Source organism: Euleptes europaea, chromosome 6 (assembly GCF_029931775.1).
Source record: "Euleptes europaea isolate rEulEur1 chromosome 6, rEulEur1.hap1, whole genome shotgun sequence".
NCBI classification, from domain to species: domain Eukaryota; kingdom Metazoa; phylum Chordata; class Lepidosauria; order Squamata; family Sphaerodactylidae; genus Euleptes; species Euleptes europaea.
In genome coordinates this window covers 39,638,217-39,663,720 of record NC_079317.1, presented here as the reverse complement: position 1 = coordinate 39,663,720, position 25,504 = coordinate 39,638,217, and the positions used below count along the sequence as shown (strand labels likewise).

General features: G+C 42.8%; 1 protein-coding gene across 1 annotated transcript; it reads right to left on the bottom strand.

Annotated features, from left to right (window-relative positions):
* Positions 1 to 18,956: 18,956 nt before the first annotated feature.
* Positions 18,957 to 25,504, bottom strand: SPTSSA (serine palmitoyltransferase small subunit A). Its single transcript, XM_056851746.1, has 2 exons — positions 25,385 to 25,504; positions 18,957 to 19,163 (listed from the first exon to the last, which is right to left on the bottom strand). The coding sequence occupies exons 1-2, from the start codon at positions 25,485 to 25,487 to the stop codon at positions 19,060 to 19,062; spliced, it is 207 nt and encodes a 68-aa protein (XP_056707724.1). The 5' UTR covers positions 25,488 to 25,504; the 3' UTR covers positions 18,957 to 19,059.

Sequence of the window (25,504 nt, the reverse complement as noted above, 5' to 3'; positions counted from 1 at the left end):
GAGCATCTGTTTCTAAATACTACCTGCAGACCCAGAGGTGATACCTTCTGGGCTATTTGGAATTACCCCCTGCTCCAATGAGGTGGGGAAATGTACTTTCAAGAAGAAACAAGTGGGTACCAGGAAACACTGTCTCAAAGCCTCTTTTTTCATGGGGCTACAGGCCCCATGATGCCTATGCTGGGAATCATGGAACTACCTAATCATAGGGTTTCAGGATATGGTTGGCAAATTCATGATGCAGTCACCTTGCTGAAGCTCGGAAACCTATGCAATGCTGCTTTGATCTCTGTAATGGAAGATAGCTGCAATATAATGTAGATGTCATAATACCTTGCCTTTCTCCACAGTGGGGATTAAAGCAGCTTTCACCATTCTCCTCTCATCCTTTTTATCCTCACAACAACCCTGTGAGCTAGGTTAGGCTGAACATATGTGACTGGCCCAATGGCACCTAGTGAGCTTCCATGGCTGACTGATTATTTGCACCTGGGTCTCCCAGACACTGCTCTGAAGCCCTAGCCACTACACCACATCAGCTTTCATAGGACGGCTTCTGATGAACAGCAGAAAACAGCCATCCCTATGTGAGTCATGCTAGTTAGGTGGCTGAGAATGTAAAACTGATCCAAGGATACCCAGTGAACTTCCACAGCAGAGTGGTGATTCAGACTTGGGTCTCCCAGATCTTAGTCTGAAACTCTAACTGCTACACAACACTGGCTTTTGAGGGGTGGCTGCTGTGGGGTGGCCAAACTAGTCCTGGATGAGTCATGCACATTCTGTGGTGTCAAGATGCCTGGTGGTTGATGCCAGGCTTTGTCCTGATGAGTCCTCCCTCAAAGACCAAAACAGCCCTGGAATGGGCCCTGCCACTTCTCCCTGCCTTTTACTGACAGAAACCAAGGGTTGAAAGCTGGCAATACTGTTGTTGCTGTCTGGCAGTCCTCATATGGGCCACTGAGTTTCTTAAAGCCACAGGTAATACTTCTGTAATTTGGGGGAGGGTTTAAACCCTTAATGCATTTTATTTTTAGATTCCAGATTCTTCTGCAAACCTGGGGCTGTTCTCAGGTTGGTAGAAAGATGTGTATTGTCTGTTCATCGCTCCACTCTCTGGAGCATGGTGTAGTGGTTAGGAGTGGAGGACTCTAATCTGGATAACTGGGTTTGATTCCCTACTCCTCCACATGAGTGGTGGACTCTAATCTGGTGAACCAGGTTGGTTTTCCCACTCCTACCAATGAAGCCTGCTGGGTGACCTTGGGCTAGTCACAGTTCTCTCAGAATTCTCTCAGCCTCACCTACTTCACAAGGTGTCTGTTGTGAAGAGAGGAAGGAAAGGTGATTGTAAGCCACTTTGAGACTCCTTTCGGTAGAGAAAAGTGGGGTACAAAAACCAACTCTTCTTCTTCAGTATCCACAGATTTGGCCATGTTGAGAATTAGATATATTGATGATTCTTCACAGTGGGTAGCCGTGTTAGTCTGTTTGCAGTAGTCAAAAAGGGCAAGAGTCCAGTAGCACCTTAAAGACTAACAAAAATATTTTCTGGTAGGGTATGAGCTTTCGTGAGCCATAGCTCACTTCTTCAGATACTTCTTCAGTATCTGAAGAAGTGAGCTGTGGCTCACGAAAGCTCATACCCTACCAGAAAATATTTTTGTTAGTCTTTAAGGTGCTACTGGACTCTTGCCCTTATTGATGATTCTTTTTATCAGCTTTTTAAAAATACAGTGCAGCATCTGGTTGTATGATTTAAATCAAATCATTAGCATGGGAGGAGAGGGGCTATTTAACCTTCTTCCCTCACTCCATTTTTCCCACTGAAAATTGGGCTTCCTGCAGATGCTTTTAGTCCTACTGGGGGAAATGTATCTCTTTAACCAAAAAGCAGTGTTGGGAAACCTGACTTTCAGTGGTGATAGGAAATTCCCCACTCAGATCCCCCATCTTCCCGTTTAAATTACAACCCTAATCAAGGTATTAAATAAAAACAGTTTAAAATATCAGTAGCTAATATGTTCCCTCGCCTCATTTAAATGCCTTAATGTGGGAGTGAATTATGCAAAATTAAGGGAGCACATATACCTTTGTGAATTGTGCAGGTTATGAAATTCACATTTCTTGGTGCAGAATTTTGATTATCTTAGCACAAAATACCAACATTCCAGCCACAGGTAGAAAGAAAAGTCCACTCAAAGCAGCAAAGTTGGCATGCTTGATCAGACAGTGTTAACATAAAACAGTTGATTTAAACACTTGAACCTGAGGAATTTGCTCAGGCATGTAAAATATTTGCAGAAGATTTTCATCAACAGTCTAGCAAAAAAAAAACCCACCTTTTTTTGGCCTTCACACCCACTCTTTTACTGTTGTTCCTGTGCAAGAAGCTGTTGTGGAAGGATCTGGCCCCAGCATCACATTCTTGCCCCAATTCAAGCATTTGCAAACAGCTGGCATGCTCACTGCTGTACTCAGAGAATCCTGCGCACCCAAACCTCCACCACCCTCCCTCTTGGCAATTATCTTCTCAGTAGGGGCAACAGAAGGCTATGTGAGCATTCCATCTCTTTCACGCCTCTGATCACCGCAAATGTCTTGTTGAATGGCTGCTTATGATAGGGTTCAGAGAGAGTCAAAAGGAAAGGATTCCACATAGGTCAAGGTTTGCTGATATAATTGATAATATAGCGCCATCTAGTAGTTAACTGCAAGAACAGCATTTTACATACATAACAAGCAAGCGTTGTCTGCGTTTCATCGGAAGGTTCTAAAACTAGTCAGTCAAGGTGATATGATCCCATAAGATGTCATTTGGTAGCACACATACTCATTTATCCCAGCTTCCTGTGGAGTTTCCCTCCTTTATTCTTTCATGCCCCCCTTTCCTTACCTAACTCCTTGCACAACTCCACCCCAAACCACCCAACCCCATTCCACCTGTTTAGTTACTTACATTAATGTTGTATGAATAATAGTAAACCATAAAAGTAATGGAAAATATTGGGAGAAAATTAACAAACTGGGGTGGATGTACTCCTATCCTACCATTCCACTGAGCAACGTTTGAAGCCTTCTTCTAGCCCAAGGATATTGGAGGAAGAGCCGTTTAAGTTGGTAGAAGGCCCCTTAAACTGGAGGAAAATTCCTTGGAGGATGGTTGGATAAACACCAGTAACTTTAACAGTTTACTTACAATTTACTATGCATATGTTGTGGCCGTAGTATTCATCTTACCACTTTATTTCATGATGTCTGGCTGGAATAGGATTGCCAGGTCCCTCTTCGCCACCACCGGCGGGAGGATTTTGGGATGGAGGGTGAGGAGGGTGGGGTTTGGAAAGGGTGGGGTTTGGAAATACTTCAATGCCTTAGAGTCCAATTGCCAAAGCTGCCATTTTCTCCAGGTGAACTGATCTCTATCGGCTGGAGATCAGTAGTAATAGCAGGAGATCTCCAGCTATTACCTGGAGGTTGGCAACCCTAGGCTGGAACCATGTTTTAATGGTTTCTCTCAGGGTGGATTAATTTCTTAATCTCATGGACCCTGTCTTGCTGTTTGAAGAGCAGGTTGGCATGGTGGCCAGGAGACCTTTCTATCAACTGTATCTGATTTCACCTAGTCTCTTGTGACCTAGACTCAGCTGATCTGGTGATGCTGATCTATGTTTATGTAACCTCAGGGTTGGATTACTGCTCTGTGTGGGACTGCTCTTGAAGACAACCTGGAAACTACAACTGTTCCAGAGTGCGAGAGGCCAACTACTGTCAGGAGCTAGCTGCTGGGAACATATGTTGCCCGTTTTGAAACTGCTACATTGGCTGCTAATCTGCTTCCAAGTTAAATGCAGGGTGCTGGTTATTACCTTTAAAGCCCTTCATGACCTGAGACCCACATATCTGAAGGATCATCTCCTTCCATAGGTCCCTGGCCACCAACTATGGGCATCAGGTAATCATCTGTTGGCTATCCCACCAATTAGGGTAGCCCAGAGCCGGGGCCTTTTCCATCTTAGCTCCAGTTCTGTGGAATGGGCTTCCTGAAGAGGTGAGGGGGGCCTCCTTGGAGACCTTCAGGAGGTTTTGCAACGCCTGCTGTTTGCCAGGGCTTTTGCGGGAGTCTGAATTGGCAGTCATCTTTCAAGGGTGGGAGGAGGAGAGATTTAGGATTTGTTATTTTATTTTTGTTTTTAAACTGAAGATGTTTTTAACTTATTGTAAGCCATCTTGAACCACAAGGAAAAGCAGAATATAAGTATTTTGATAATAAGTATCAATCAATAAATAAAATAAACGTTTCCTCCTACTATCACTCTTATAGTGCCACCATATATGATGAATGCCTCAAAGGACCAAGCTACCAGGAGATAACTGCAACAATCACACAAAGAAACATGTTTTCACTCTGAATATTCTCCAATCATAGAATCTGTTTCATCACTTCCAAATTTTATGGCTTTGTCAGTGGGCAAAAGAAAAATGTCTCCCCCTTGAGCCAAAAGGAAGGGGGTGTATACTAGGCAGTCCACAGCAGAAAGAGATAAAATGCTTACTGGGGGATTATGATTGCCAGCAGCTCTAGTTATCTCCGAATGTGCACTGAGCCTCAGCCAGGGGTAGCATTTGTTCTTCCAGCACAACCCTTTGAAAAGAGGCACAGAGGTGCTTCAAGGCTAGGGTTGCCAACTGCCAGGTAGTAGCAGGATATCTCCTGCTAATTCAACTGATCTCCAACCAATAGAGATCAGATCACCTGCAGAAAAATGGCCGCTTTGGCAATTGAACTCTATGGCATTGAAGTCCCTCCCCTCCCCAAATCCCGCCCTCCTCAGGCTCTGCCCCAAAAATCTCCCACTGGTGGCAAAGAGGGACCTGGCAACCCTATTCAAGGCCCACACTACTAATGTTCACCCTGAATACCTTGATTAATTACTCAAATTCCACAGCAGTTGGTGTTTTGGAAATTTTATTATTCAGTAGACAGGTGTACATTATTATGTGGGTATGTAACCATGGATGGCCCAGGCTAGCCTGATCTTGTCAGATCTCAGAAGCTAAGCAGGGTCAGCCCTGGTTAGTATTTGGATGGGAGACCACCAAGGAATACCAGGGTTGCTGTGCAGAGGAAAGCACTGGCAAACCACCTCTGTTAGTCTCTTGCCATGAAAACCCCAAAAGGGGTCGCCATAAGTCGGCTGCAACTTGAAAGCACTTTACACACATACACATGTAATCATGGGACATACGTTGAACTTTTCATGCACAGCCAAGTTTCAATTAAGAAAGCTAGAAGTGGCACATGGGATTTGGGGAGGGGCTGTGGCTCAGTGGAAGAGTCTCTGCTCTCCATGCAAAAGGTCCCAAATTCAATCCCTGGCATCTCCTGTTGGAAGAACCAAGCAGTAGATGATGTGAAAGACCTCTGCCGGAGACCCTGGAGAGTCACTGCCAGTCTGAGTACACAATACTGACCTTCATGGACCACTGGTCTAATTCAGTATAAGGCAGTGTTGTATGTGTGGTAGTGTCATTTTTGTGTTGTTATGAAAGACTGAGATTGACCTATAGAAAGGCCACCCATATTGGGGATCGCTGAGCTTGGCCTCCAGTCCTACTAGCCCTTCCATGAGATTTCTGCCACCCAGCTATTAGAATAGCGGGCTGCAGAGGGTGTTGTCTGATAAAGCCTAAGGAAAGATGCAGCAGCAGGGGCAAGATTTAGCCTTTGGTCTAGGAATGAATGTTGTGATTTAGAAGATTAGGAAAAAGGGAGTGTGGAGGAGGTTGCGTAAAGAAACATGTATGAAATGTTTAGGAGCTGGACAGAATGTGCCCAAGGTTAGAGAAGCCCTTTCTAATGGACCAAATGGTCTGTGCGCTTCTCGGGAACAGAGGTTTATTGCAGTGCATGGGCTTTATTTAAAAAAAATGAACAATGAAATTTCAACACAATATATATATATATTGTTCTTCTACAATGTTACCAGTTAACCTAAAAACTAAAATTGGGATAAGGCTTCTTGTTGGTGCAATGGCTTAAAATACCATACCAGTCAATCCAGAGCCAATCTAATCTTTGCTAATGTTGCCATTGACTTCAGCCTGGAAATTGGTTATTTGCTTGTAGTATATAATCTGCACTAGAACTGTTGGCATAAGGAATACCATAGAAGAAATGTAATGGAGAGAACCTTGCCGTACCTGAACAGACTGGGCTCTAGGAAATGCATTGCAGGAACAATTCTAGCCACCTGACATGGAAACAAGGAACATATCAGAACTCAATGAAGAGTTTTTACCCTAAATTTGGAACTAGCAAAAAGAATATGGTACAGTTCACACTGGACAGTTAGACAATTAGATGGCAGTAGTACTTCCAAAATTCAAGTGACGTGTAGATAAGTGTATTCTCAGCAAAATGGGTGATGGGGTAAGCAGTCTGAAACACTAGAGCCACCTGTCTCAACAAATATCTCCTTTCAAAGGACTCTTCCAGTGCAATCCTAAGAATACTTTCCTGAGAGTAAGCCCCATTGAACAGACCTGAGTAAGATTCTTAGTACACCTGCTTAGAATTGCTCCTTTATGGGGGGGTTAATCTGCAAGGGATTTGCCTGGTTAAACTCCCAAAGTGAGTCAAAAATTTTGCATCAGCATCTGTCATGACATCATTTTTAAGGTCAGAAAGGTGTTCCAAAATTTGGAGGGAACTCAGAGTTGGGGGTGGCAGAATGAATATCATTCCTTTGGAGAGGTCAGAAAGTGGGGAGGCAGAGAGCTTATTGGCAGATAGAGGTTTGCAATAGAGGAAGTACTGGTTGCTCTCCCCTGTTCATACACAGCACAAAGTAGAAAGGATGTTTTGCATGCATGAAACATCGCTTCATTTTCTAGTATCTCCACTTAAAAGGATCTCAGGTAGCAAGGCCAGGAAAGATCTTAAAGAGCTGCTGGCAGTCTCAGAGGCAATTCTGGGATAAATGGACCAATAGAGACCACAAAAAATCCTTCATGCGAGACAGCTCAACCAGAAGTCCTTTACCTCCATGGATTTCACTATGAAGAGCAACACTGAAGTATAAAAAATGACCTACCGGATATACGTATGTGGTGGCAAAAATGTAACCATTGTCTCTATCTGCCATAAATGTAATTCACATTAACTTGAGTTTTATTTTTTATGCTACCATGGAGCACATATTCGGCTGGTAGTACCAAGAGTGGTTACTGAGAGGGTGTACTGGAGCCAGCATGAGAATACCAGATGTGGTCTTGCATGGTTGTCAAGAGCCTGTTACTTGATTATCTGGCCTGTAGCTGTGAAATGCTTTCTGAATGACCCAAAAGAAATCTTTGGCAAAATAGAAGTCAATGGAGAAGGCCAGCCAGGAAAATCTGTAAGGTTAGCGACCCCCAGTCACTAAATTGTATAAACATTCTCAATCTAGTTATGAAGAAATCTGTCCGTGTGCTGGAACTCAGTCAGTTAAGAAGTGCTACGAAGTGCAAGCTCTATTGAAAGGAAAAGATCCATGTGGCAAAAATCTGAGCTTGGTTGCTTATTTATTCGGAAAGAAAGTGAAGCATAACATTTTTGTTAATTTTACTGCTGTGCCAGGTACAGGATATGGCCCCCCTTTTTTTGAAGAGGTGCTATTTTCCCAGGTATATATGTTGTCGTCTTTTGTTATCTCTGTTATGTGGCAAAACAGATTGTGTAAGCTTTTGAAGCTTTACAAAAACTTATCAAATCTGTTTACCAGGGATGATGATGAAGGTTGAAAATGCCCACTGAACACGCCGATGCCCTTTAGCACACCACTTTAAATTATCTGAAAATAACTGTTATCTGTCTCAAGCCAAATGTATTTTGCCACAGGGAAACTGCTTGTTTTCTTCAATGCAGAATAACCAAGGCATACATACAAGACATATAAGCCATTAGTGGGATAACTTCAAATGCAAACCTTTACATCGCTCTAGGAAACTCTCCTGTTAAACATGTTTCATCCTCTCTTCCCACTCTTAAGACTGAAATAGAGTTATATCCCTGGCCTTTTCGATGTTTCTCTGCAGAGCTCTCCAAATTTCCTTCCAGCCACTCCCAGCCCAAACTACCCCTGCTGTTTTTAAGCAGGCCCTGCCAATTTCATGCAACATCCTGCTGTTGATACGACCTTTCAGAGATGTTACAATTGATGTGAATTACAGGATAGTTCACTGGGTTCCAGCACTCAATGGGAGCAAACCATAGTTAAGAAGATCATTTGGGCTACAGGAAAAGGCTATTACATATCTGCCTTGCTGGAATCCATTCCTTCATCTTTCTTCAGTCACAGGACCTTGCACCCTCTCATCAACTCTACAAAGATGTGTGCATCAACTTTAAATTAATCGTTAGCAAGCACTACTTGACTGCAGTGAACTTCTTTTTTCCAGGTGCTTGTGGTCTAATACCAAGATCAACTTTAGCTGCAGCAGTATAGTGGTTAGAGTTAGAATGCGTCACAGCAGAGTCCCCTTATCTCTGCATGGCAACATATTGCTTTCAGCAAAGCTTGGGATTCTTTGGCCAGCACAGATCTATCCATTTGGGACTCACAGGACCTTAATGGACAGTTTCAACTGGTTTCTCCCTTCCAGCCCTAGCCTGGGAGTAATAAAGGCTGTGATCCCCAAAAAGCAAAGTCCCCCACACTTTACTGCAAGGCATTTGGCCCCATGAACTCTGACTTGCCCGTGAGCAGTGCATGAGAAACACAAGCATTTAGCCTTGCTCCAACTAGCACATCCCAAGAGTCTAGTTGCAAGCATGTTCTGCAGGCAGGGTTATCAGGTCCAGGTTGGGAAATACCTGGAGATTTGGGGGGTGAAGCCTGGGGAGGGTAGAGTTTGGGGAGGAGAGGAACTTCAGTAGAGTATACTACCACAGAGCCCACCTTCCAAAACAGCCATTATCTCCAGGAGAATGGATGACTATAGCCTGGAGATCAGTCAGAAGCTCTCCAGTCACCACCTGGAGGTTGGCAACCCTATCTGCCAGTCAATGGCAAGGTATGCTCTGGTCCATCTGGTGGGAGATGGCAATGGTACCGCTCACCATTTGCTTGTACACAAGAGCACTCAAGAGATGTCCATCTATCAGAAGACTATCTCCTGACAACAGATGCCGTCTCCTGAATTTAAAATGTGCTGGTTTGGGGCTACCATCTTTTGAGTTATAGCAATAGAATTTTCCTGGGGGTGTTTTGTATGTTTTCCTCTTTACAATTTACAAGCCCTTGTGGTTATTGAGCAACAACATAAGGACTTCGAAGCAGATGTTCAGTGTGAACTGTGTGTCTCCCAAATTCACGTGAGCCTCTTTTTCCCTTATGACTAGGGAGTACAGACAGACTTGTTAGCTGGTTTCCCTTCCACAGTTTCCTCCTCCTTAATGTGCTTATGAAGTGGCTATTGGCTCCGTAGCAAAACTCAAGTGTAGCCATGTAAATATAATGATTTTGCAAGCATTTTGCCACATGGAGCAGCCACTATGCACTTGTCATGGTTTACCACACTGCCATACACATATGCAAATCAATCTTAAGTGGCCAAACAAATAGATATTTGAGCCAAACAGAACTTTCTCTGGATTGTGATTAGTTAAACATAATTCAGAAAAAGTTCTGTTTGACCTACACATATTCTAAAACACATTGTGACCAGGAAACTTATTCCCTTTACAAAAGTCAATAAGAAAAACTATCTTTTCAGATAAGGACGCCCTTTTCCTGAAGCCAAATTACTGAATTAATAAACAACATATTTTGACCTAATCTGACCGGTCAGAGCGCCTAAAGATTTTGTGAGGCTTCCCCATCCGAAAGGTTCTCTGCAGCATTGTCACTAATCAGAGAGTATTCCTCTTTTTTCACTGGACACCTCTAAAAATGACTTAGAGACTGCTTTTGAGCTAGAGATAAAAGTAGGATTGCCAACGTTCAGGTGGGGACTGGGGATCTCCCAGAATGACAACTGATCTCCAAGCTACATACATTGCTTATTATTTGTTTGTTTAAAACGTTTATTCCACTTCTCCTGGAGAAAATGGCTGCTTTGGAAGGTGGACTACGTGGCATTATGCCCCACTGAGGTCCCTTCCCTCCCCGAACCCCGCTCTCCTCAGGCTCCACCCTCAAATCTCCAAGCATTTGCAAACTCAGAATCTGCAACCCTAGACAAAAGATCTGACAAAAGAAGCCTCTGCAGGAGGCAGCAAGAGGGTAGTCAGATAGAATAGTGTGGTCAGCACCTTCTCTCCTTGTCTGTCTCCAGATTGCTACTATTCGGGCAATTATCCTCCTACTTCTTGGAAGTTCTGCTCTCTTGCTCTCTCTCCTCTTTACTATCAACTATGTTAGTTCCTGAATAAACCTTTATCTAGACTTTAATCAGGTTGTACACCTTTGCTGTGTTAATTATTCTACCAACATGCCTCAACGTACCCTCCACACCAGACATCTTGTTCACCATATATCGGCAATTTAAAACAGATGTGGCACCTTACCGACTAACATTTATTCCAGAACTTTTATGATACAGAGCTCACTTCATGAGACACAAAAAAGAAACTCCTTTACCTCATTACAGGTCATGCTACTAAGCTACACGGCCATTTTTCCAAAAGACAAATGGATTTTAATTGCACACCTGTTGACAGCTGCAATACTAGTATTTGCAAGATATTGGAAATTAGACCTAAGTCCTACAGCTGACGAGTGGATTCTGAAATGTTTCTCCTAATCAAACTGACAAATTTAAAGAAAAGATATGATGTAACACAATTGAAAAGAATTTAGGAGATATTTCTTGTAAAAATATAGTGTCCATGCCTAAGTATATACTATAGCATTCTAATAAACCAATTTTCTGAAAAAATAATAATAAAGCTTGTACAATTGAATGTATGATTTAAACACCCCATTTAAATACAGCCAAAGTAGAAAAGGGTTGCTTAAAATAATTAAATTCTTTGACTTTGTCAGAAAATATTAACTTCAAGATGTGTTTCTTGAAATCAAACATTTAAAAGTAATAATTTAACAAACAATTCTGGGCTTCATACCTAAAGCTACTGAAATTGAGGACAGACTTTCCTATTTTTATATTTTACAAATGATACTATTTCTTCATCCTGTGGTTAGGAAGGAGATTTGGAAATCATATGTTTGATGTCTCAACTTAATTGAGATGTTTAAAACATGACTAGTATCAGCAGGGAGAAGTTGGGCTATCAAAACCAGTTTTTGATTAGAACAGCTAACATTCTTAAAAATCTTTGAAGCTTCATTATATTAGAAACTGTAGATTGTAGAAGCTTGTAGGACACAGAACCCTTTGAAGTTATCCTTTATGTGATACTCTACATTCTGTGCTCGCTGCGGTGAATTACAAGAAAGCATGACGGAGTACAGTGTACGTGCAAGAGAATTTTCTTCCCTAAACTTTTGAAAGTTTCCCAGCTTAATCTAGAATCTTTCCCCTGATTTTTCTTGAACTTGTTATTTTCTAACTATAACACTGAGCAATTTTATTATAGATTTAGATATAGGAAAATAATATTTAACTTTATATTGGATACACTGGAATGTGTGTTTTATAGCTGCTTTATGCAGGCTTTTAAGCTGATTTTTTTTCCTTTTGAAAAGTACTGTGCATTTTTTGTGGTGGTTTTATCTGAGTAAGTCATTTTGAATTATTCATTTCAGACAGGTGACATGCAAAGTTAAAAAACAAACCCTCACTAGCTCACTTTCCCTCACAAAGGTATCATAAATGTTCAGACATTTCCACAACATGGAAATAGCACCTTGGAGAAGAAGAGAGGCAGCTAAAGACATGATCACACACCTGGTTCTTGAATCAGTAGGGTTGCTAGGTCCCTCTTTGCCACTGGTGGGAGATTTTGGGGGTGGAGCCTAAGGAGGGTGGGGTTTGGGGAGGGGAGGGACTTCAATGCCATAGAGTCCAATTGCCAATGCAGCCATTTTCTCCAGGTGAACTGATCTCTACCGGCTGGAGATCAGTTGTAATAGCAGGAGATCCTCAGCAAGTACCTGGAGGCTGACAACCCTTTGAATCAACCAGCCTGACTCCTCCCATACCACTGCAGCCGTGAAATACTGTTAACTGCCTATAAGAGAGAATCATGGGAGGGAGACAAGGACACCATCACACCAATTCAGTGTTGCTTCTCTTGTCTTTCTCCTTTCCTATATTCTGATGAACCCTGACCTGAATAGCCCAGAGTAGCCCGAATCTCATCAGTTAGTATTTGATGTGAGACCACCAAGGAATACCAGGGTTGCTGTGCAGGGGCAGGCAATGGAAAACCACCTCTGAACATCTCTTGCCCCAAAACCCCTACAGGATCGCCATAAATTGTCTGCAACTTAACAGCAAAAAGAAAAAAACTCTGATAAGTCCTGTCCATGAGGGGAAAGAGTTTCTGGAGGTGAGCGGCATTTCTTGTTTATGATATTGTTTTGTTTTTGGTTTTGGTTCAGTATTTCAAAATTCTGCTTTTCAACCGGTTTTCTTCCCTTCCCCTTCCCACCCTCCATCTCTCTTTATGGATTCCATAATTTTGTGATTATAACTTTAAACTGCAAGGTTTTACAATGGAATTGTATCATTTTATGAGCATTGTGAACTTAAGGTTGCCATCTGCCAGGTAGAAGCAAATCTCCTGCTAATTCAACTCATCTCCAGCCAATAGAGATCAGTTCCCCTGGAGAAAAATGGTCGCTTTGGCAATTGAACTCTATGGCATTGAAGTCCCTCCCCTCCCCAAACCCCACCCTCCTTAGGCTCCACCCCCAAAATCTCCCACCAGTGGCAAAGAGGGACCTGGCAACCCTATGTGAACTACTATGTGGGATAATATGTGGGATACGGTCTAATAAAAAAATATAAAGCTGACATTTCAAAGTTACTAGAAACTGTCATAAAACAAGAAATAGCTACTTAGGTAAAAAGATGCCTTAACCTCAGGTTTCTGGGTAAAAATTATTACTTCGGATGGTAAATATTCAAAGTTTACATTCTTAAGAAAACCACAATCGCAGCTACACAAAAAGTCACTGGTCAAGTCTTTCTAGCTAGACTTCAGTCTGCCTGGGTATAGATGATAGATAGCCTTTGGCATGTTAGGAAAGGAACAGCAGCCCAAAGAACAAAACAGGTGCTTCTTGTGGCTTCAGCAGTAATTGTCCTCAGGAAGTTAAGAATTATTAGCTACCGAGTAAAATATTAGTGAAAGAGTACCTTGGAAAAGACAATATATGTTAAAATAGAATATCCACAACTGCATTGCTGCTAGAACAGTGAATTTTTTTTAATAGCTCAACAAAAAGACACTCTTGCAATGGCACTGATATAAAGGGCCCCGTGGTCCTTTTTTTCACAAGGTAGTAACACCATTTAGTGAAAAGATTGATTTCAGTACTATGCATCTGTCCCCTGCTCCATTTACTGGGCCATTCATTCAAAGGACCTTCTCTTGTTGTCATGATGTTTGCTTTTGCAGATTTAATTAATCAATTAATTACATTTTGGGCATTAACTCCTTTCTCTCTTCCTCCTCCTCCTCCTCTCCCCAAGCAGTTCAATTACTAAGCTGATAGTCTAGGTAAAGGGTGCAGCATTGTAGCCAGCATACCAGCTACTAACAGCAAGGAATACTCAGTGGCTGAGCTCTACCTCTGGGTAATGTTGCCAACTTTTCTCCAAAATGTTACTAATGAGGTCCATAAATCATGAAACAAATGGAATGATCCCAATTGGAAAAGGAGTGTAGAACTTTGCAAGTGAATCCAGTCCTATTTTTTTCCCCAAAAAACTGTTGCATTTAACTCTGATGTCAACTATAATTTTAAAGAATTATATCCATATTTTTTCTAGGTACGATAAAATGACAGGGTGCAGTAAGAATGAAAAGAGAGCCTCAAAAGATCACTCAGCCCCTGGGCTCCCAGGGTCTGGAGGTCTGAGTTTTCTGTTTTCAGAAGCAGTCCAGTAAGCCAGGGGGGAAAAAACACCTTCATAAACAGAAACAGCCTCCAATACAGCAAAGGGAGATGCCAGAAGACTCAAAGGAGAGAAAAAATGCTAGTGCATGCACAAACCTTTGCACATGCAGATCTGGTGGTTGGGAAGCATTCCTTACAGCTTTACTGTTTCTTTAGGCTAGGGCTCGAATACTTTCATGTGAACAACATGCTCGGTGGGGTTTGAAAGTAAAGAACTAATCATCATCTCTTCCTTGAATCAAATATGAACCAAACGTATCCTAGATACAAATAATGTAATTGCTAAGATTTAACCAAGCCAATGTGGTACAAGGAGGTGAATTTGCTTTTCCCACGACTGAAAATTGAATGAGAATCCCACAATGACTTCGCTTTTCATACTGCACTAACTTTTAAATGTGGCGTTTTCTATCCTAAAATGTTATTTGCATCACTTGTAACTATGTCATAGGCTTTTACAATAGAAGTGCAGTAGAGTGGGAAAGCAGGGGAGAAGCACACCAACAAATGTTGAAATGCTCTTGTAAGTAATTTCCTGTATCATTATCAAGCAATTCAGAAATGTGGAACAAGCACATTTATTACTTTACAGATCCAATCCAGTATATAGAGTTGTGACTAGAATCTAGGCTTCTCATATTCCCATTGACACCCTAGCTACACCAGTAGTCCCCAGCCTTGTTAGTCTGTTCGGCACTTTGGTATATCTTAGGTGCTGTGGAGCACAGGCAGGATGGTGCTGCTGTAGTTGTCTTGTTTGGGGGCTTCCTAGAGGCACCTGGTTGGCCACTGTGAACAGACTGCTGGACTTGATGGGCCTTGGTCTTATGGTCTTATGAATTCTGAGAACAGGTAGTGAGAACACAACAAAATGTCTGCTATAGGAGTTGGAACCAATCATAAAACTGCTTCCAGGAAGGCTCAGTCCAATCAAAAATATTGAGAGGTTCCAAGCCAAGCATGCTCCTATGATGGAGGCAGCTGTTTCCAAGTGGGTGTTCCTGTAGACACAAAGAGGAGGCCTACCATGGTCTTCTGAAGCACCTCCAATTCCAATGAAATTGGGGTTAATTGCCACTGGAAGACACTATATCACTGAGTTTATTTGCTTATGGACATTTTCGATGGTGCCCGGATGTCCTTATTTATCTTGGAATATTGATTTCTAGAGATATTACGCATATGATTGTGCTAAATTTTAACAAGCTAATTGCTGATGTAGGAGCCCCGTGGCGCAGAGTGTTAAGCTGCAGTACTCCAGTCAAAAGCTCTTCTCACGACCTGAGTTTCAGGTAGCCGGCTCAAGGTTGACTCAGCCTTCATCCTTCCGAGGTCGGTAAAATGAGTACCCAGCTTGCTGGGGGTAAAGAGAAGATGACTGGGGAAGGCACTGGCAAACCACCCCGCAAACAAAGTCTGCCATGGAAACATCGGGCTGTGACGTCACCCCATGGGTCAGGAATGACCTGGTGCTTGCACAGGGGACCTTTACCTTTTTAATTGCTGATGTATCTTTGGATTTGGACAGATGGGAAACCTTAAACTTATCTTTATGGGGCAAAATGAATATACCTAGGATTATTTATATTTTATGTAGCTATAGTAATAAAATTCATACTTTATTTCAGAAATGTATGTGTGGTCCCTTACTGCCTCAGATTTCTTTAAAGAGGATGCAACTCACATTCACTGAAGGAGGGGTTGGTTTCCTTGATCTTCATTTAAATCATCAGGCATATTTATTAACTTATACTAGTTACTGGGATCACTCCTCACAGTTGGACTATCCATCTTGGGTTCTTTTGGAGACTTCTTATCTGGTGCCCTTCTCTAAGTAGAGTGCATTAGGGTCTACTTATGCTAGAGTGGATTCTGTTCCTCCTGCAATTCCTGCAGCTAGAGAACTATGACACATGTCATAATATCAATTTGATCCATTCTCACATGCTAATAAAGGGCCAATCCAGATCTAGACATCAGGAAGAAATCTTTTTTTTTTAATGGAAGACTTGGGCTGATAGGGAGATGTTTATGTTGTGCCAATTGATAGACTATGATGAGTTTTTGTCATTTTCTTAGCTGAGATCTAGATGTGACTTGCCAAATTCTGTTGAATGGCAATATTTACCACTGCAACATCTGTTGGTATCTAAATATAGCCATGCAGCATTAAGTGTCTGAGTCTTCTGTGCTCCTGGAAACTCTAATTGAATCAACACAGAAAACAAAACCTACAATGTTTGTTTATAAATATTTGATGTCAGTTAATAAAAATGATATGCAACGTCTCAGGAATTAACTGAATGAGTTAGATCACGCTATTTTGCCAAAAGCAATGGGATGTGGCTTTTAAGTTTATACCAGCTCTCTCTATGGGTCTTAAGTTCTGAAATATTCAGCAAAAAATTCTGTTTAGGATATACTGGACACCACAGTGACTCTTTGGTAAAGGACTAAGTAAAGTGTCTAATTGTTGGTGCTGTAATTCACAGGATGCATCCCTCAAACATATGCTTTGGGCATGTCCAGTCTTTCTGGGAGGAAGTCATTATTCATATCAATTTTGTATAAGAATGTTCATTGATTTTTGAGGATGGTTATGTACTTCGAAACTATTTGCTCATCTTTTGGAGACTTTTAGGAGACTAACCAATGGTAAATGAAAATGGACCCTCAGTGCCCTTACTAAACTAAAACATTGGAATTGCAACATTGGAGAGAGAAATGCCCACCTCCTGTAAATCAAGGGGTTGAGGACCTTACAACTTTTATCAGCCTGTGAATGTATGACATATAGACAACGATTGCATATGGACTTATTTTTAGATATTTGTAAACCTTTTATAGAAACTTATCTGTAGATATGCCACCAGTGTTGTTATATTTTTGTTCCTAGTTTATATATACTCCCCTCCTATTTTTTCTGGGTTTCTTTACTGGATTTTTAAATTTTTATTTTTAAAGTAGAATAAAGCCAGGATTGGATCTCTGCTGGGAGAAGTGGGTACCAGTACATACCAGTTGGTACCATGGTGCCCACAGGCACCACACTGGGGATCCCTGTTTCCCATAATATACTCTAGAATCAGGTTTCTGTGTACATACACAAAAATAGAGAGAAAAACCATATAACCCTCAGATATGGTGCATTAAGATGTAAACAGCAGCAAAACCCATAAAGTAGGTCAGATTCAAATGCACATAGTGAAGACAAAATAGGGAGAGGAACCCTTCTGCACCTATGCGTTTCCTTCAGGTTTTTAAACCCATCCGAAGTAACTTGTAGGCACAAGCCTCAAGAACAGCAATGTGACTTTAAAACAAAGGGCAAGTGAGGGATGAATGTTCAGCACATACCCTTCATGCTCTTTTAAAGGAGACTCCACCCTTGCTCTGTAGGGCAGCTGGACTGGGGGCAGAGTATTTATTATTCTGAAGTGCTTAAAACACCTGACTGGGTGAAATAATCCAATGACTGTGCAAATGAGGCTGGTATTACCCTACTGCTGTAAATCATGGGTAAGGGGGTGGAAATGCTCAAAGACAGTGGTTTAAGGCAACCTCTTAAGGGCTGAACTACACGACATTTGTCACTTGTTCTCCACATGGACTGGCAACCATATTCAAGCTGCCAGTTGCCATAGAGAACTTCCTCTAAAAGTGCCAAAGGGTCCCCTAACTCTGGTCATGAGAGCAGCTAGGGGCAAGGAGGGGCTCCATTCTCCTGGCCCAAAATGGCAGCAGGAGTCATTATTTGCCCTGTCTGCCAGTCCCTGTGAGGAACATGTCACGTCTAGTGTAACCCTAAGCTCTGAGCTAAAATAACATGTGAACCAGAAACTATAACTTGTTCTAAAATTAAAACGACATCCACATGTACAATCAACTCTTTCAGCTTTTATTTGGAAGAAAAAAATTACCCCCACCTTAAAAACTGCCATCTTACATTTCAGAATAAAATCTGGAAAAACCTGTAAAAACTAAAACAAGTCTTCAACCTAGAAGACAGCCCCTTATTGCTGTAGTTTTAACCCAAGTCCACTTCAAACTTTATTTGTCATTTGATTTTAAGTATTCAAAAAGGTTTCAACACTATTTACACACCAATAACAAATGTTTTATAATGTAAGCATGATTATACAACAGCTACAGCCACGGTCTTTTCACTCCATCTATATTAAGTTACACTCCTTGAGAAATAAACATGTACAAGTACAGATCAGTTTGAAACTATAATGGCAGCATTAAAGTGCTGTCACAGAACTCCATGAAAAATTAGGTGGCATACAGAAACCAAACTAACCCTTTATGTGCACAGAAGGGTGCGGCCCACTATATTTACAGCATTGTGCCATACATACAGTTCTATGAGTGCATCCTTCTTCCATATGAAAAATAAAAGGCTTTCTAGTTATTGTTAAAGCAAATTAGAGCGATACAAACACAGCCTTGATAGCAACTGAAGCACCTGAGTTAAGTCTTTAGAAACATGTTTTTGTAAGAAAGATTCAATGAATATATCCACAACTTTAGATTCATACAAACACTTTCTTACAAAATGCGTTATTGGAAATATACCCAGATGAACATATAACCATACAATAGCAAAAGCCCCATTAATATGATTTGATTAAAAATAGAAGGCAATTAAGAAGTTACAATAAGAAAAGCTTTCACAGTATAATACTGAGACACTCACAAAGTTAAGAAAATACTGATATCAAAGGTAGAAACAATCACAATGTTCATAGACAAAAATTATTATACAAGGAAATTTTGTAAAACTAAAAGAAAATGCCACCAACACTCAGGACATATTGCATCCCACGTGTGTGCGTTCAACTGGTTGCCTCGTCTTCAAAGTTGCCGCTATCATGTCTTGCATGTTTTGTTGACTGTAGAAATCCTTAATAGCAGATGGTCAGTTCTTCTTAGGCATCTGGTCCGCAGTTTCCAACTGATCCCTGGCTTGGGACATTTTGTATCACTGCACAATTTCAAAATAGTGCAATATTGCCATAATATGCTGAGGCATGAACACATAGCCAGTGTAGAGTGCCATTCCAAGGATGGACACTAACATGGAATCTGAATGACAGTAAAGGAAAACCATATGCCAACATTTCACTAAAATTCATAATGCAAGAACATTCAGAAAAGAAGGATAAACATGCATCTATTTAGCCAGCTACAGGCAACTAGGGGAGAGGAGGTAACTAACTTCTCAGCCTGTTTCATTCATTTGCATTTCATATTTTTTAGCCAGATGGAGATTTTCTTTTGAAACATAAAGAGTGATGCATTTATAAATAAGATAAATGGCAACAACTAGTTAACATGGTTTAGATCTGATCTTTCTCAGAGGCTCTGCTATAGTCACCCACCTTTAAAGAAAGGTAGGTGACTACCAAAAACAGATTGTTCTCTATTGACGCAATGTGACCTACCAGCAGTGTCAGAAAAATAGGGCTACCCTAGCAAATCAAAAGAAAAAAAAAGATGTCAGGTGACAGTTTACAGTTTTATTGTCTTGTAAAGCCCTGTAAAAAAGAAATTATCTTAGCATCAGGCCCTTGGAGACAAACGGCCAAGTAACAGGAGTGTATGTAAATTGCTAACCAAATAAGCTGTGGATGCCAAAAAAGGGTCTCACTAAAGTTAATTGGGACAGCTGTGCTGACTGAGAAGGGCAATTTGGCCTTGGGAGTTGTTGGGGGGGAGGCATTTCATGCCCTAGAGGGTCACAGCTGAGAAGCTTTAGTTAATAGCTAATTCAATGGATTGTTTAACGTTTCTAAGGTCCACCCCATGAGGTTAAAAGGGGGCAGGCTTCACTGAGGGGGGAAGCCTTTTTTGAGAGCCAGAGTTGTGTAGTGGTTAAGAGAGGTGGTTTGGAGTGGTGGACTGTGATCTGGTGAACTGGATTTGTTTCCCCACTCCTCCAGCTGGGTGACCTTGGGCTAGTCACACTCTCTCAGCCCCACCTACCTCACAGGGTGTCTGTTGTGGGGAGGGGAAGGTGATTGTAAGCTGGTTTGAGTCTTCCTTAAGTGGTAGAGAAAGTTGGCATATCAAAACCAACTCCTCTTCTTAGTTTCTTTGTAGGTGGACCTACTGCAGGAATGAAGGGAACTGGTTGTAAGTTGCCCTTGTTCAGCAAATCAGCTGGTATTCTAGCTAGGTTAGTTATTTAGCAATTAGAAGCTTTTTTCTTTTCTTTTATGTGCCTGTTATTGTATGAGAGTTCATCCTTTGCTCTCTAATTAATAAACTTAATTTTCAACAGAAGTGAGAGACTTGAGTTTCACCCCAGAAATGAACCCTAAGGTGTGGGTTCTAAGGCTGTTCGTCAGGGAAGCTACCAGTCTTAAGCAAATAAGTTAATGCCCCTCTGACTTGTTTGTTGCTGGGACGGCTGAGCTCAGCACCCAGAGGGGGGTCAAGGGGAGACATGGAGGGTTACCGCACTTTGCATTCCCAGCGATGTATTAAGAGTTTGAAAATGTTGTAAAAAACATCGCTTTAAAAGGGTTTTTGGATACCACTGCTTATAAATGGTTGGAAGACGTCTTCACAGCTAAAGGGGCCAAAGTGCGAACAGTATTTTTTATAACGTTTTCAAACTCTTAATACATCCGTGGGAATACATAGAAAGTGTGAACAGTATTTTTTATAACATTTTCAAACTCTTAATACATCGCTGGGAATACAAGTGCGGTAACCCCCTTGAACTGTACAAGCCCCAACGTGTTTCACTGTACAAGCTTCATCAGGGGGATCAAAGTTCCTGTTTTCTGACTCTCTCCACAGCACATGGGTTGAATCCAACTTGAATACAACTCAACTGCTGTGATTAAAGTCAGCACACCGGAACTCTGATCCCCCTGATGAAGCTCGTACAATGAAACAAGTTGGGGCTTTGCAAGGCAATAAAGTTGTCAATTGTCACCTGGCATCTTTCCCCCCCTTTTTTGGTTTGCTACCAGCAGTGTGCCATCAAATCTCTAAATGGAGAAACAGGTAAATACACTTGAGTAGAAAGAAAACCCTCTAGTTTTTCTTTTCCCACAGAGTCATTTCAGAACAAAGGAAAGAAAAATAAGACCTCTCTTCCCATCCATCCGTCCATCCTGCTCTCTTGAGCCATCTGGGGAAAAACAGAGGGGGGGAACACATAAAGCTGCCTTAAGCTGAATCAGACCCTTGGTACATCAAAGTAAGTATTGTCTACTCAGACCGGCAGCAGCTCTCCAGGGTCTCAGGCAGGGGTCTTTCACATCACCTACCTGCCTAGTCCCTTTAACTGGAGATGCCAGAGATTGAACCTGGGACCTTCTGCATGCCAAGCAGATGCTCTACCACTGAGCCACGGCCCTTCCCCAAAAGTTTGGGGTTTGATATTTGGAGAAAGCAAGTATCCTCTGGAATCCAAATTTGTCTGGAAAAGCCTACCAGCTGCTGACACTAACTCCAAAGAGTGCATGTTTGATAATACCTTTTTAACTAACCTCATCATTTGCCAGTTATCTAGTTATAAGCAGCAAATGCTCCCTGTTGATTGGAACCAACAGTCCCAGAAAATACACCAGATAGCGATGCAGGTGACATCTGTGACCATCACCACCCTTTCACATGGCCAAATGGAGTATACAAAGAGCAGTAGAGTGCATATGTTGAATCATGATTATTTTTGCAAGGCAGCATATGGTGTGTGGGCACCATGTAATTATACCAAATTCATTACTATTAGTAGGTGATGACATGCATGAGTATGCAATGCTACTGAATAAAAAAATGGAAGAAGCTGACAAAGCACAACATGATAATTTACTACTAACATCGTACTGTGGAACAGGCTGCCCATTTCTTGCTCTCACTCATCAAGGTGAGTAAAATTTGAACCCATATGAACTCTACTGCTAAATGGAATCAATATTATGATTAGTAGGCAATCTTAGAATCAGAGTTGGAAGGGACCACCCGGGTCATCAAGTCCAACCCCCTGCACAATGCAGGAAATTCACAACTACCTCCCCCCCACACACCCCTAGTGACCAGAAGATGGCCAAGATGCCCTCCTTCTTACCATATGCCTAAGGTCACAGAATCAGCATTGCTGACAGATGGCCATCTAACCTCTTCTTAAAAACCTCCAGGGAAGGAGAGCTTACCACCTCCCGAGGAAGCCTGTTCCACTGAGGAACCGCTCTAACTGTTAGAAAATTATTCCTAATGTCTAGATGGAAACTCTTTTGATTTAATTTCAACCCGTTGGTTCTGGTCAGACCTTCTTGAGCAACAGAAAACAACTCGGCACCCTCCTCTATATGAAAGCCCTTCAAGTACTTGAAGATGGTTATCATATCCCCTCTCAGTCGTCTCCTCTTCAGGCTAAACATACCCAGCTCCTTCAACCTTTCCTCATAGAACTTGGTCTCCAGACCCCTCACCATCTTTGTTGCCCTTCTCTGGACACGTTCCAGCTTGTCTACATCTTTCTTAAATTGTGGTGCCCAAAACTGAACACAGTACTCTAGCTGAGGTCTAACCGGAGCAGAGTAAAGCGATACCATCACTTCGCGTGATCTGGACACTATACTTCTGTTGATGCAGCCCATTTCTGCATTTGCCTTTTTAGTTACAGCATCACACTGCTGACTCATGTTCAGTGTTTGGTCTACTAAGACCCCAAGATCCTTTTCACACACACTACTGCTCAAACAAGTCTCCCCCATCCTATAATTATGCATTTGATTTTTCCCACCTAAATGCAGAACTTTACATTTGTCTTTGTTGAAGTGCATTTTATTAGTTCTAGCCCACTTCTCCAGCCTGTCAAGATCATCCTGCATCTTAGCTCTGTCTTCTACCGTATTTGCTACCGCTCCCAATTTAGTATCGTCTGCAGATTTAATAAGCATCCAAATGCCCACCACAACCCAAAATGTTCATTCTAACTGCTGGTGGGGCAGCTACAACATGCTATAAAACGGTTTAACCTTTCCTTCATTCTGACACAGACTGTCTGCAAAATCCACATCCTCTTAAGATATAAACCTACAGCTATAAACCATATCTAATTCAGAATCATTCCACAGAGTATATGATCAATAGATCCACAGAATGGATCTATGGACAGAAGGGGGAGGATTTCTTCACAGACCTCTAGGAAGTCTGCAAAAAAATCTGAAACCTAAAAGAAAAGGGCATTAAAACTTGCCAAAATAATACCAATAAAGCCTACTTGGGGGGGGGGCATCATTCCACTCTGGGGCTGTTATTCCAGTCCCAGAACACTTCTGCTACCCCCAGGGGTCATTATTCCACTCTGGGGCCTGTCACTCCAGTAGCATAACACTTATGCTACATCCAGGGACCATCGTTCCAGGCCCAGGACAGGTCTCCCTGAATCCGTTCCGCGTTTTTGTTGCAACTTTTGTTCGCGGCAATGTATTTAATAGCGCCCATACAAGTCAATGGGCCTTCCTGGCTCCCATGGTACCCAACGGGCCTTCTTGTCATTTGTTTTAGTACAGGGGTCGGCAAACTCATCAGTCAAAAGAGCCAAATATCAACAGTACAACGATTGAGATTTCTTTTGAGAGCCAAATTTCTTAAACTATATAGGTAGGTACACTGTATATAGGTAGGTACACTATATAGGTAGGTACACTCCCAATGGGACTCAGCCGGAGGCCAGGTCTACCAAAGGAAGCCTGCCCCGCCCAACAGCGGATAGGCGGGGGGGGGGAGCAGGAACCGCTGAGCTGCCCGCCCAGCAATCGCGCTGCTAGAGGGGAGGCTTTAGCCTCCCAACCATTGAGGGGAAGGGGGACCCGGCCATTCTCCATGGCGGGGGGGGGGGAGAGACAGCACGCCCGCTTGCCCGCTCTCTCTCTCTTTCTCAGGCGCGTTGGCTCCGCAGCCCGGCTGCCGGCGCGAGTGGGCGCAAGAGCAGGGGCTCCGAACCAAGTTCGGAGAGCCGCACTCAACGGGCCAAAGAGCCGCATGCGGCTCTGGAGCCGCAGTTTTGAGACCCCTGTTTTAGTACATCCTCCAAGGGTCACGAAGGCTGCCCCTGGGGTCTGGCCCAGCCGCCGCCGCGCAACCAGACGAGTCCCGGCAGCGACCCTGTTTGCAAAGCTACCAATACGGTCGGTGCCCGGATAGCGACAGCAGAAAAAGCGTCCCGAGAAAGAGCAGGAGGAGTACAACCAACAAGCCCATTTAATTGGTTCTTGTAGGTTATCCGGGCTGTGTAACCGTGGTCTTGGAATTTTCTTTCCTGACGTTTCGCCAGCAACTGTGGCAGGCATCTTCAGAGTAGTAACACTGAAGGACAGTGTCTTTCAGTGTCAAGGGTGTAGGAAGAGTAATATATAGTCAGAAAGAGGTTGGGTTTGAGCTGAGTATTGTCCTGCAAAAGTATTGTCCTGTAACTTACAGGACAATACTTTTGCAGGACAATACTCAGCTCAAACCCAACCTCTTTCTGACTATATATTACTCTTCCTACACCCTTGACACTGAAAGACACTGTCCTTCAGTGTTACTACTCTGAAGATGCCTGCCACAGTTGCTGGCGAAACGTCAGGAAAGAAAATTCCAAGACCACGGTTACACAGCCCGGATAACCTACAAGAACCAATGAACTCTGACCGTGAAAGCCTTCGACAATATTAAGCCCATTTAAGCTTAGCAATGACCATTTAAGATACTTCACAGTGGGTCGCCGTGTTAGTCTGTCTGCAGCAGCAGAAAAGGGCCAGAGTCCAGTAGCACATTAAAGACTAGCAAAAATATTTTCTGGTAGGGTATGAGCTTTCCTGAGCCACAGCTCACGCTGTGGCTCACGAAAGCTCATACCCTACCAGAAAATATTTTTGCACTTAGAGAGCTGTGGCTCAGGAAATCTCATACCCTACCAGAAAATATTTTTGCTAGTCTTCAAGGTGCTACTGGACTCTGGCCCTTTTCTACTAATGACCATTTAAGTTTAGCAATGACCTTCCCCTTCGGAGACGGGCAGGCCCGCCCCACATTGACGTTCCTCCTAAGCTCAGTGCTGTACCTAGAGCCCCCGCCCCCCGCGCCTCATCCTCCAACGCTAACCGGGCGCGGCTCCTTCCCGGACTCGCCCTGCTCCAGCAGCCCGGCGGCCGCCTTTTCTCCAAGCCCTCCTCCTCCTCCTTCGCCGTCCTTTTTGCCCGGCAGCACCGCCCCGCCCTGTTTGACCAGCACTTCGCCAGCAGCGTCAGCTGTCCCCGGCTGCCTCTTCCGGGGCCCCCTCGCGGGGAGCGAAAGGATACTGAAGACCGTCCTCTCCCAGGGCTCCAGCATGTAGAGCGCGGTCACCAGCAGGTACTGGTAGTAGAGCCACGACATTTGCTTCCAGGCCGAGCCCAACGCCATCCCGACGCCGCTGCCGC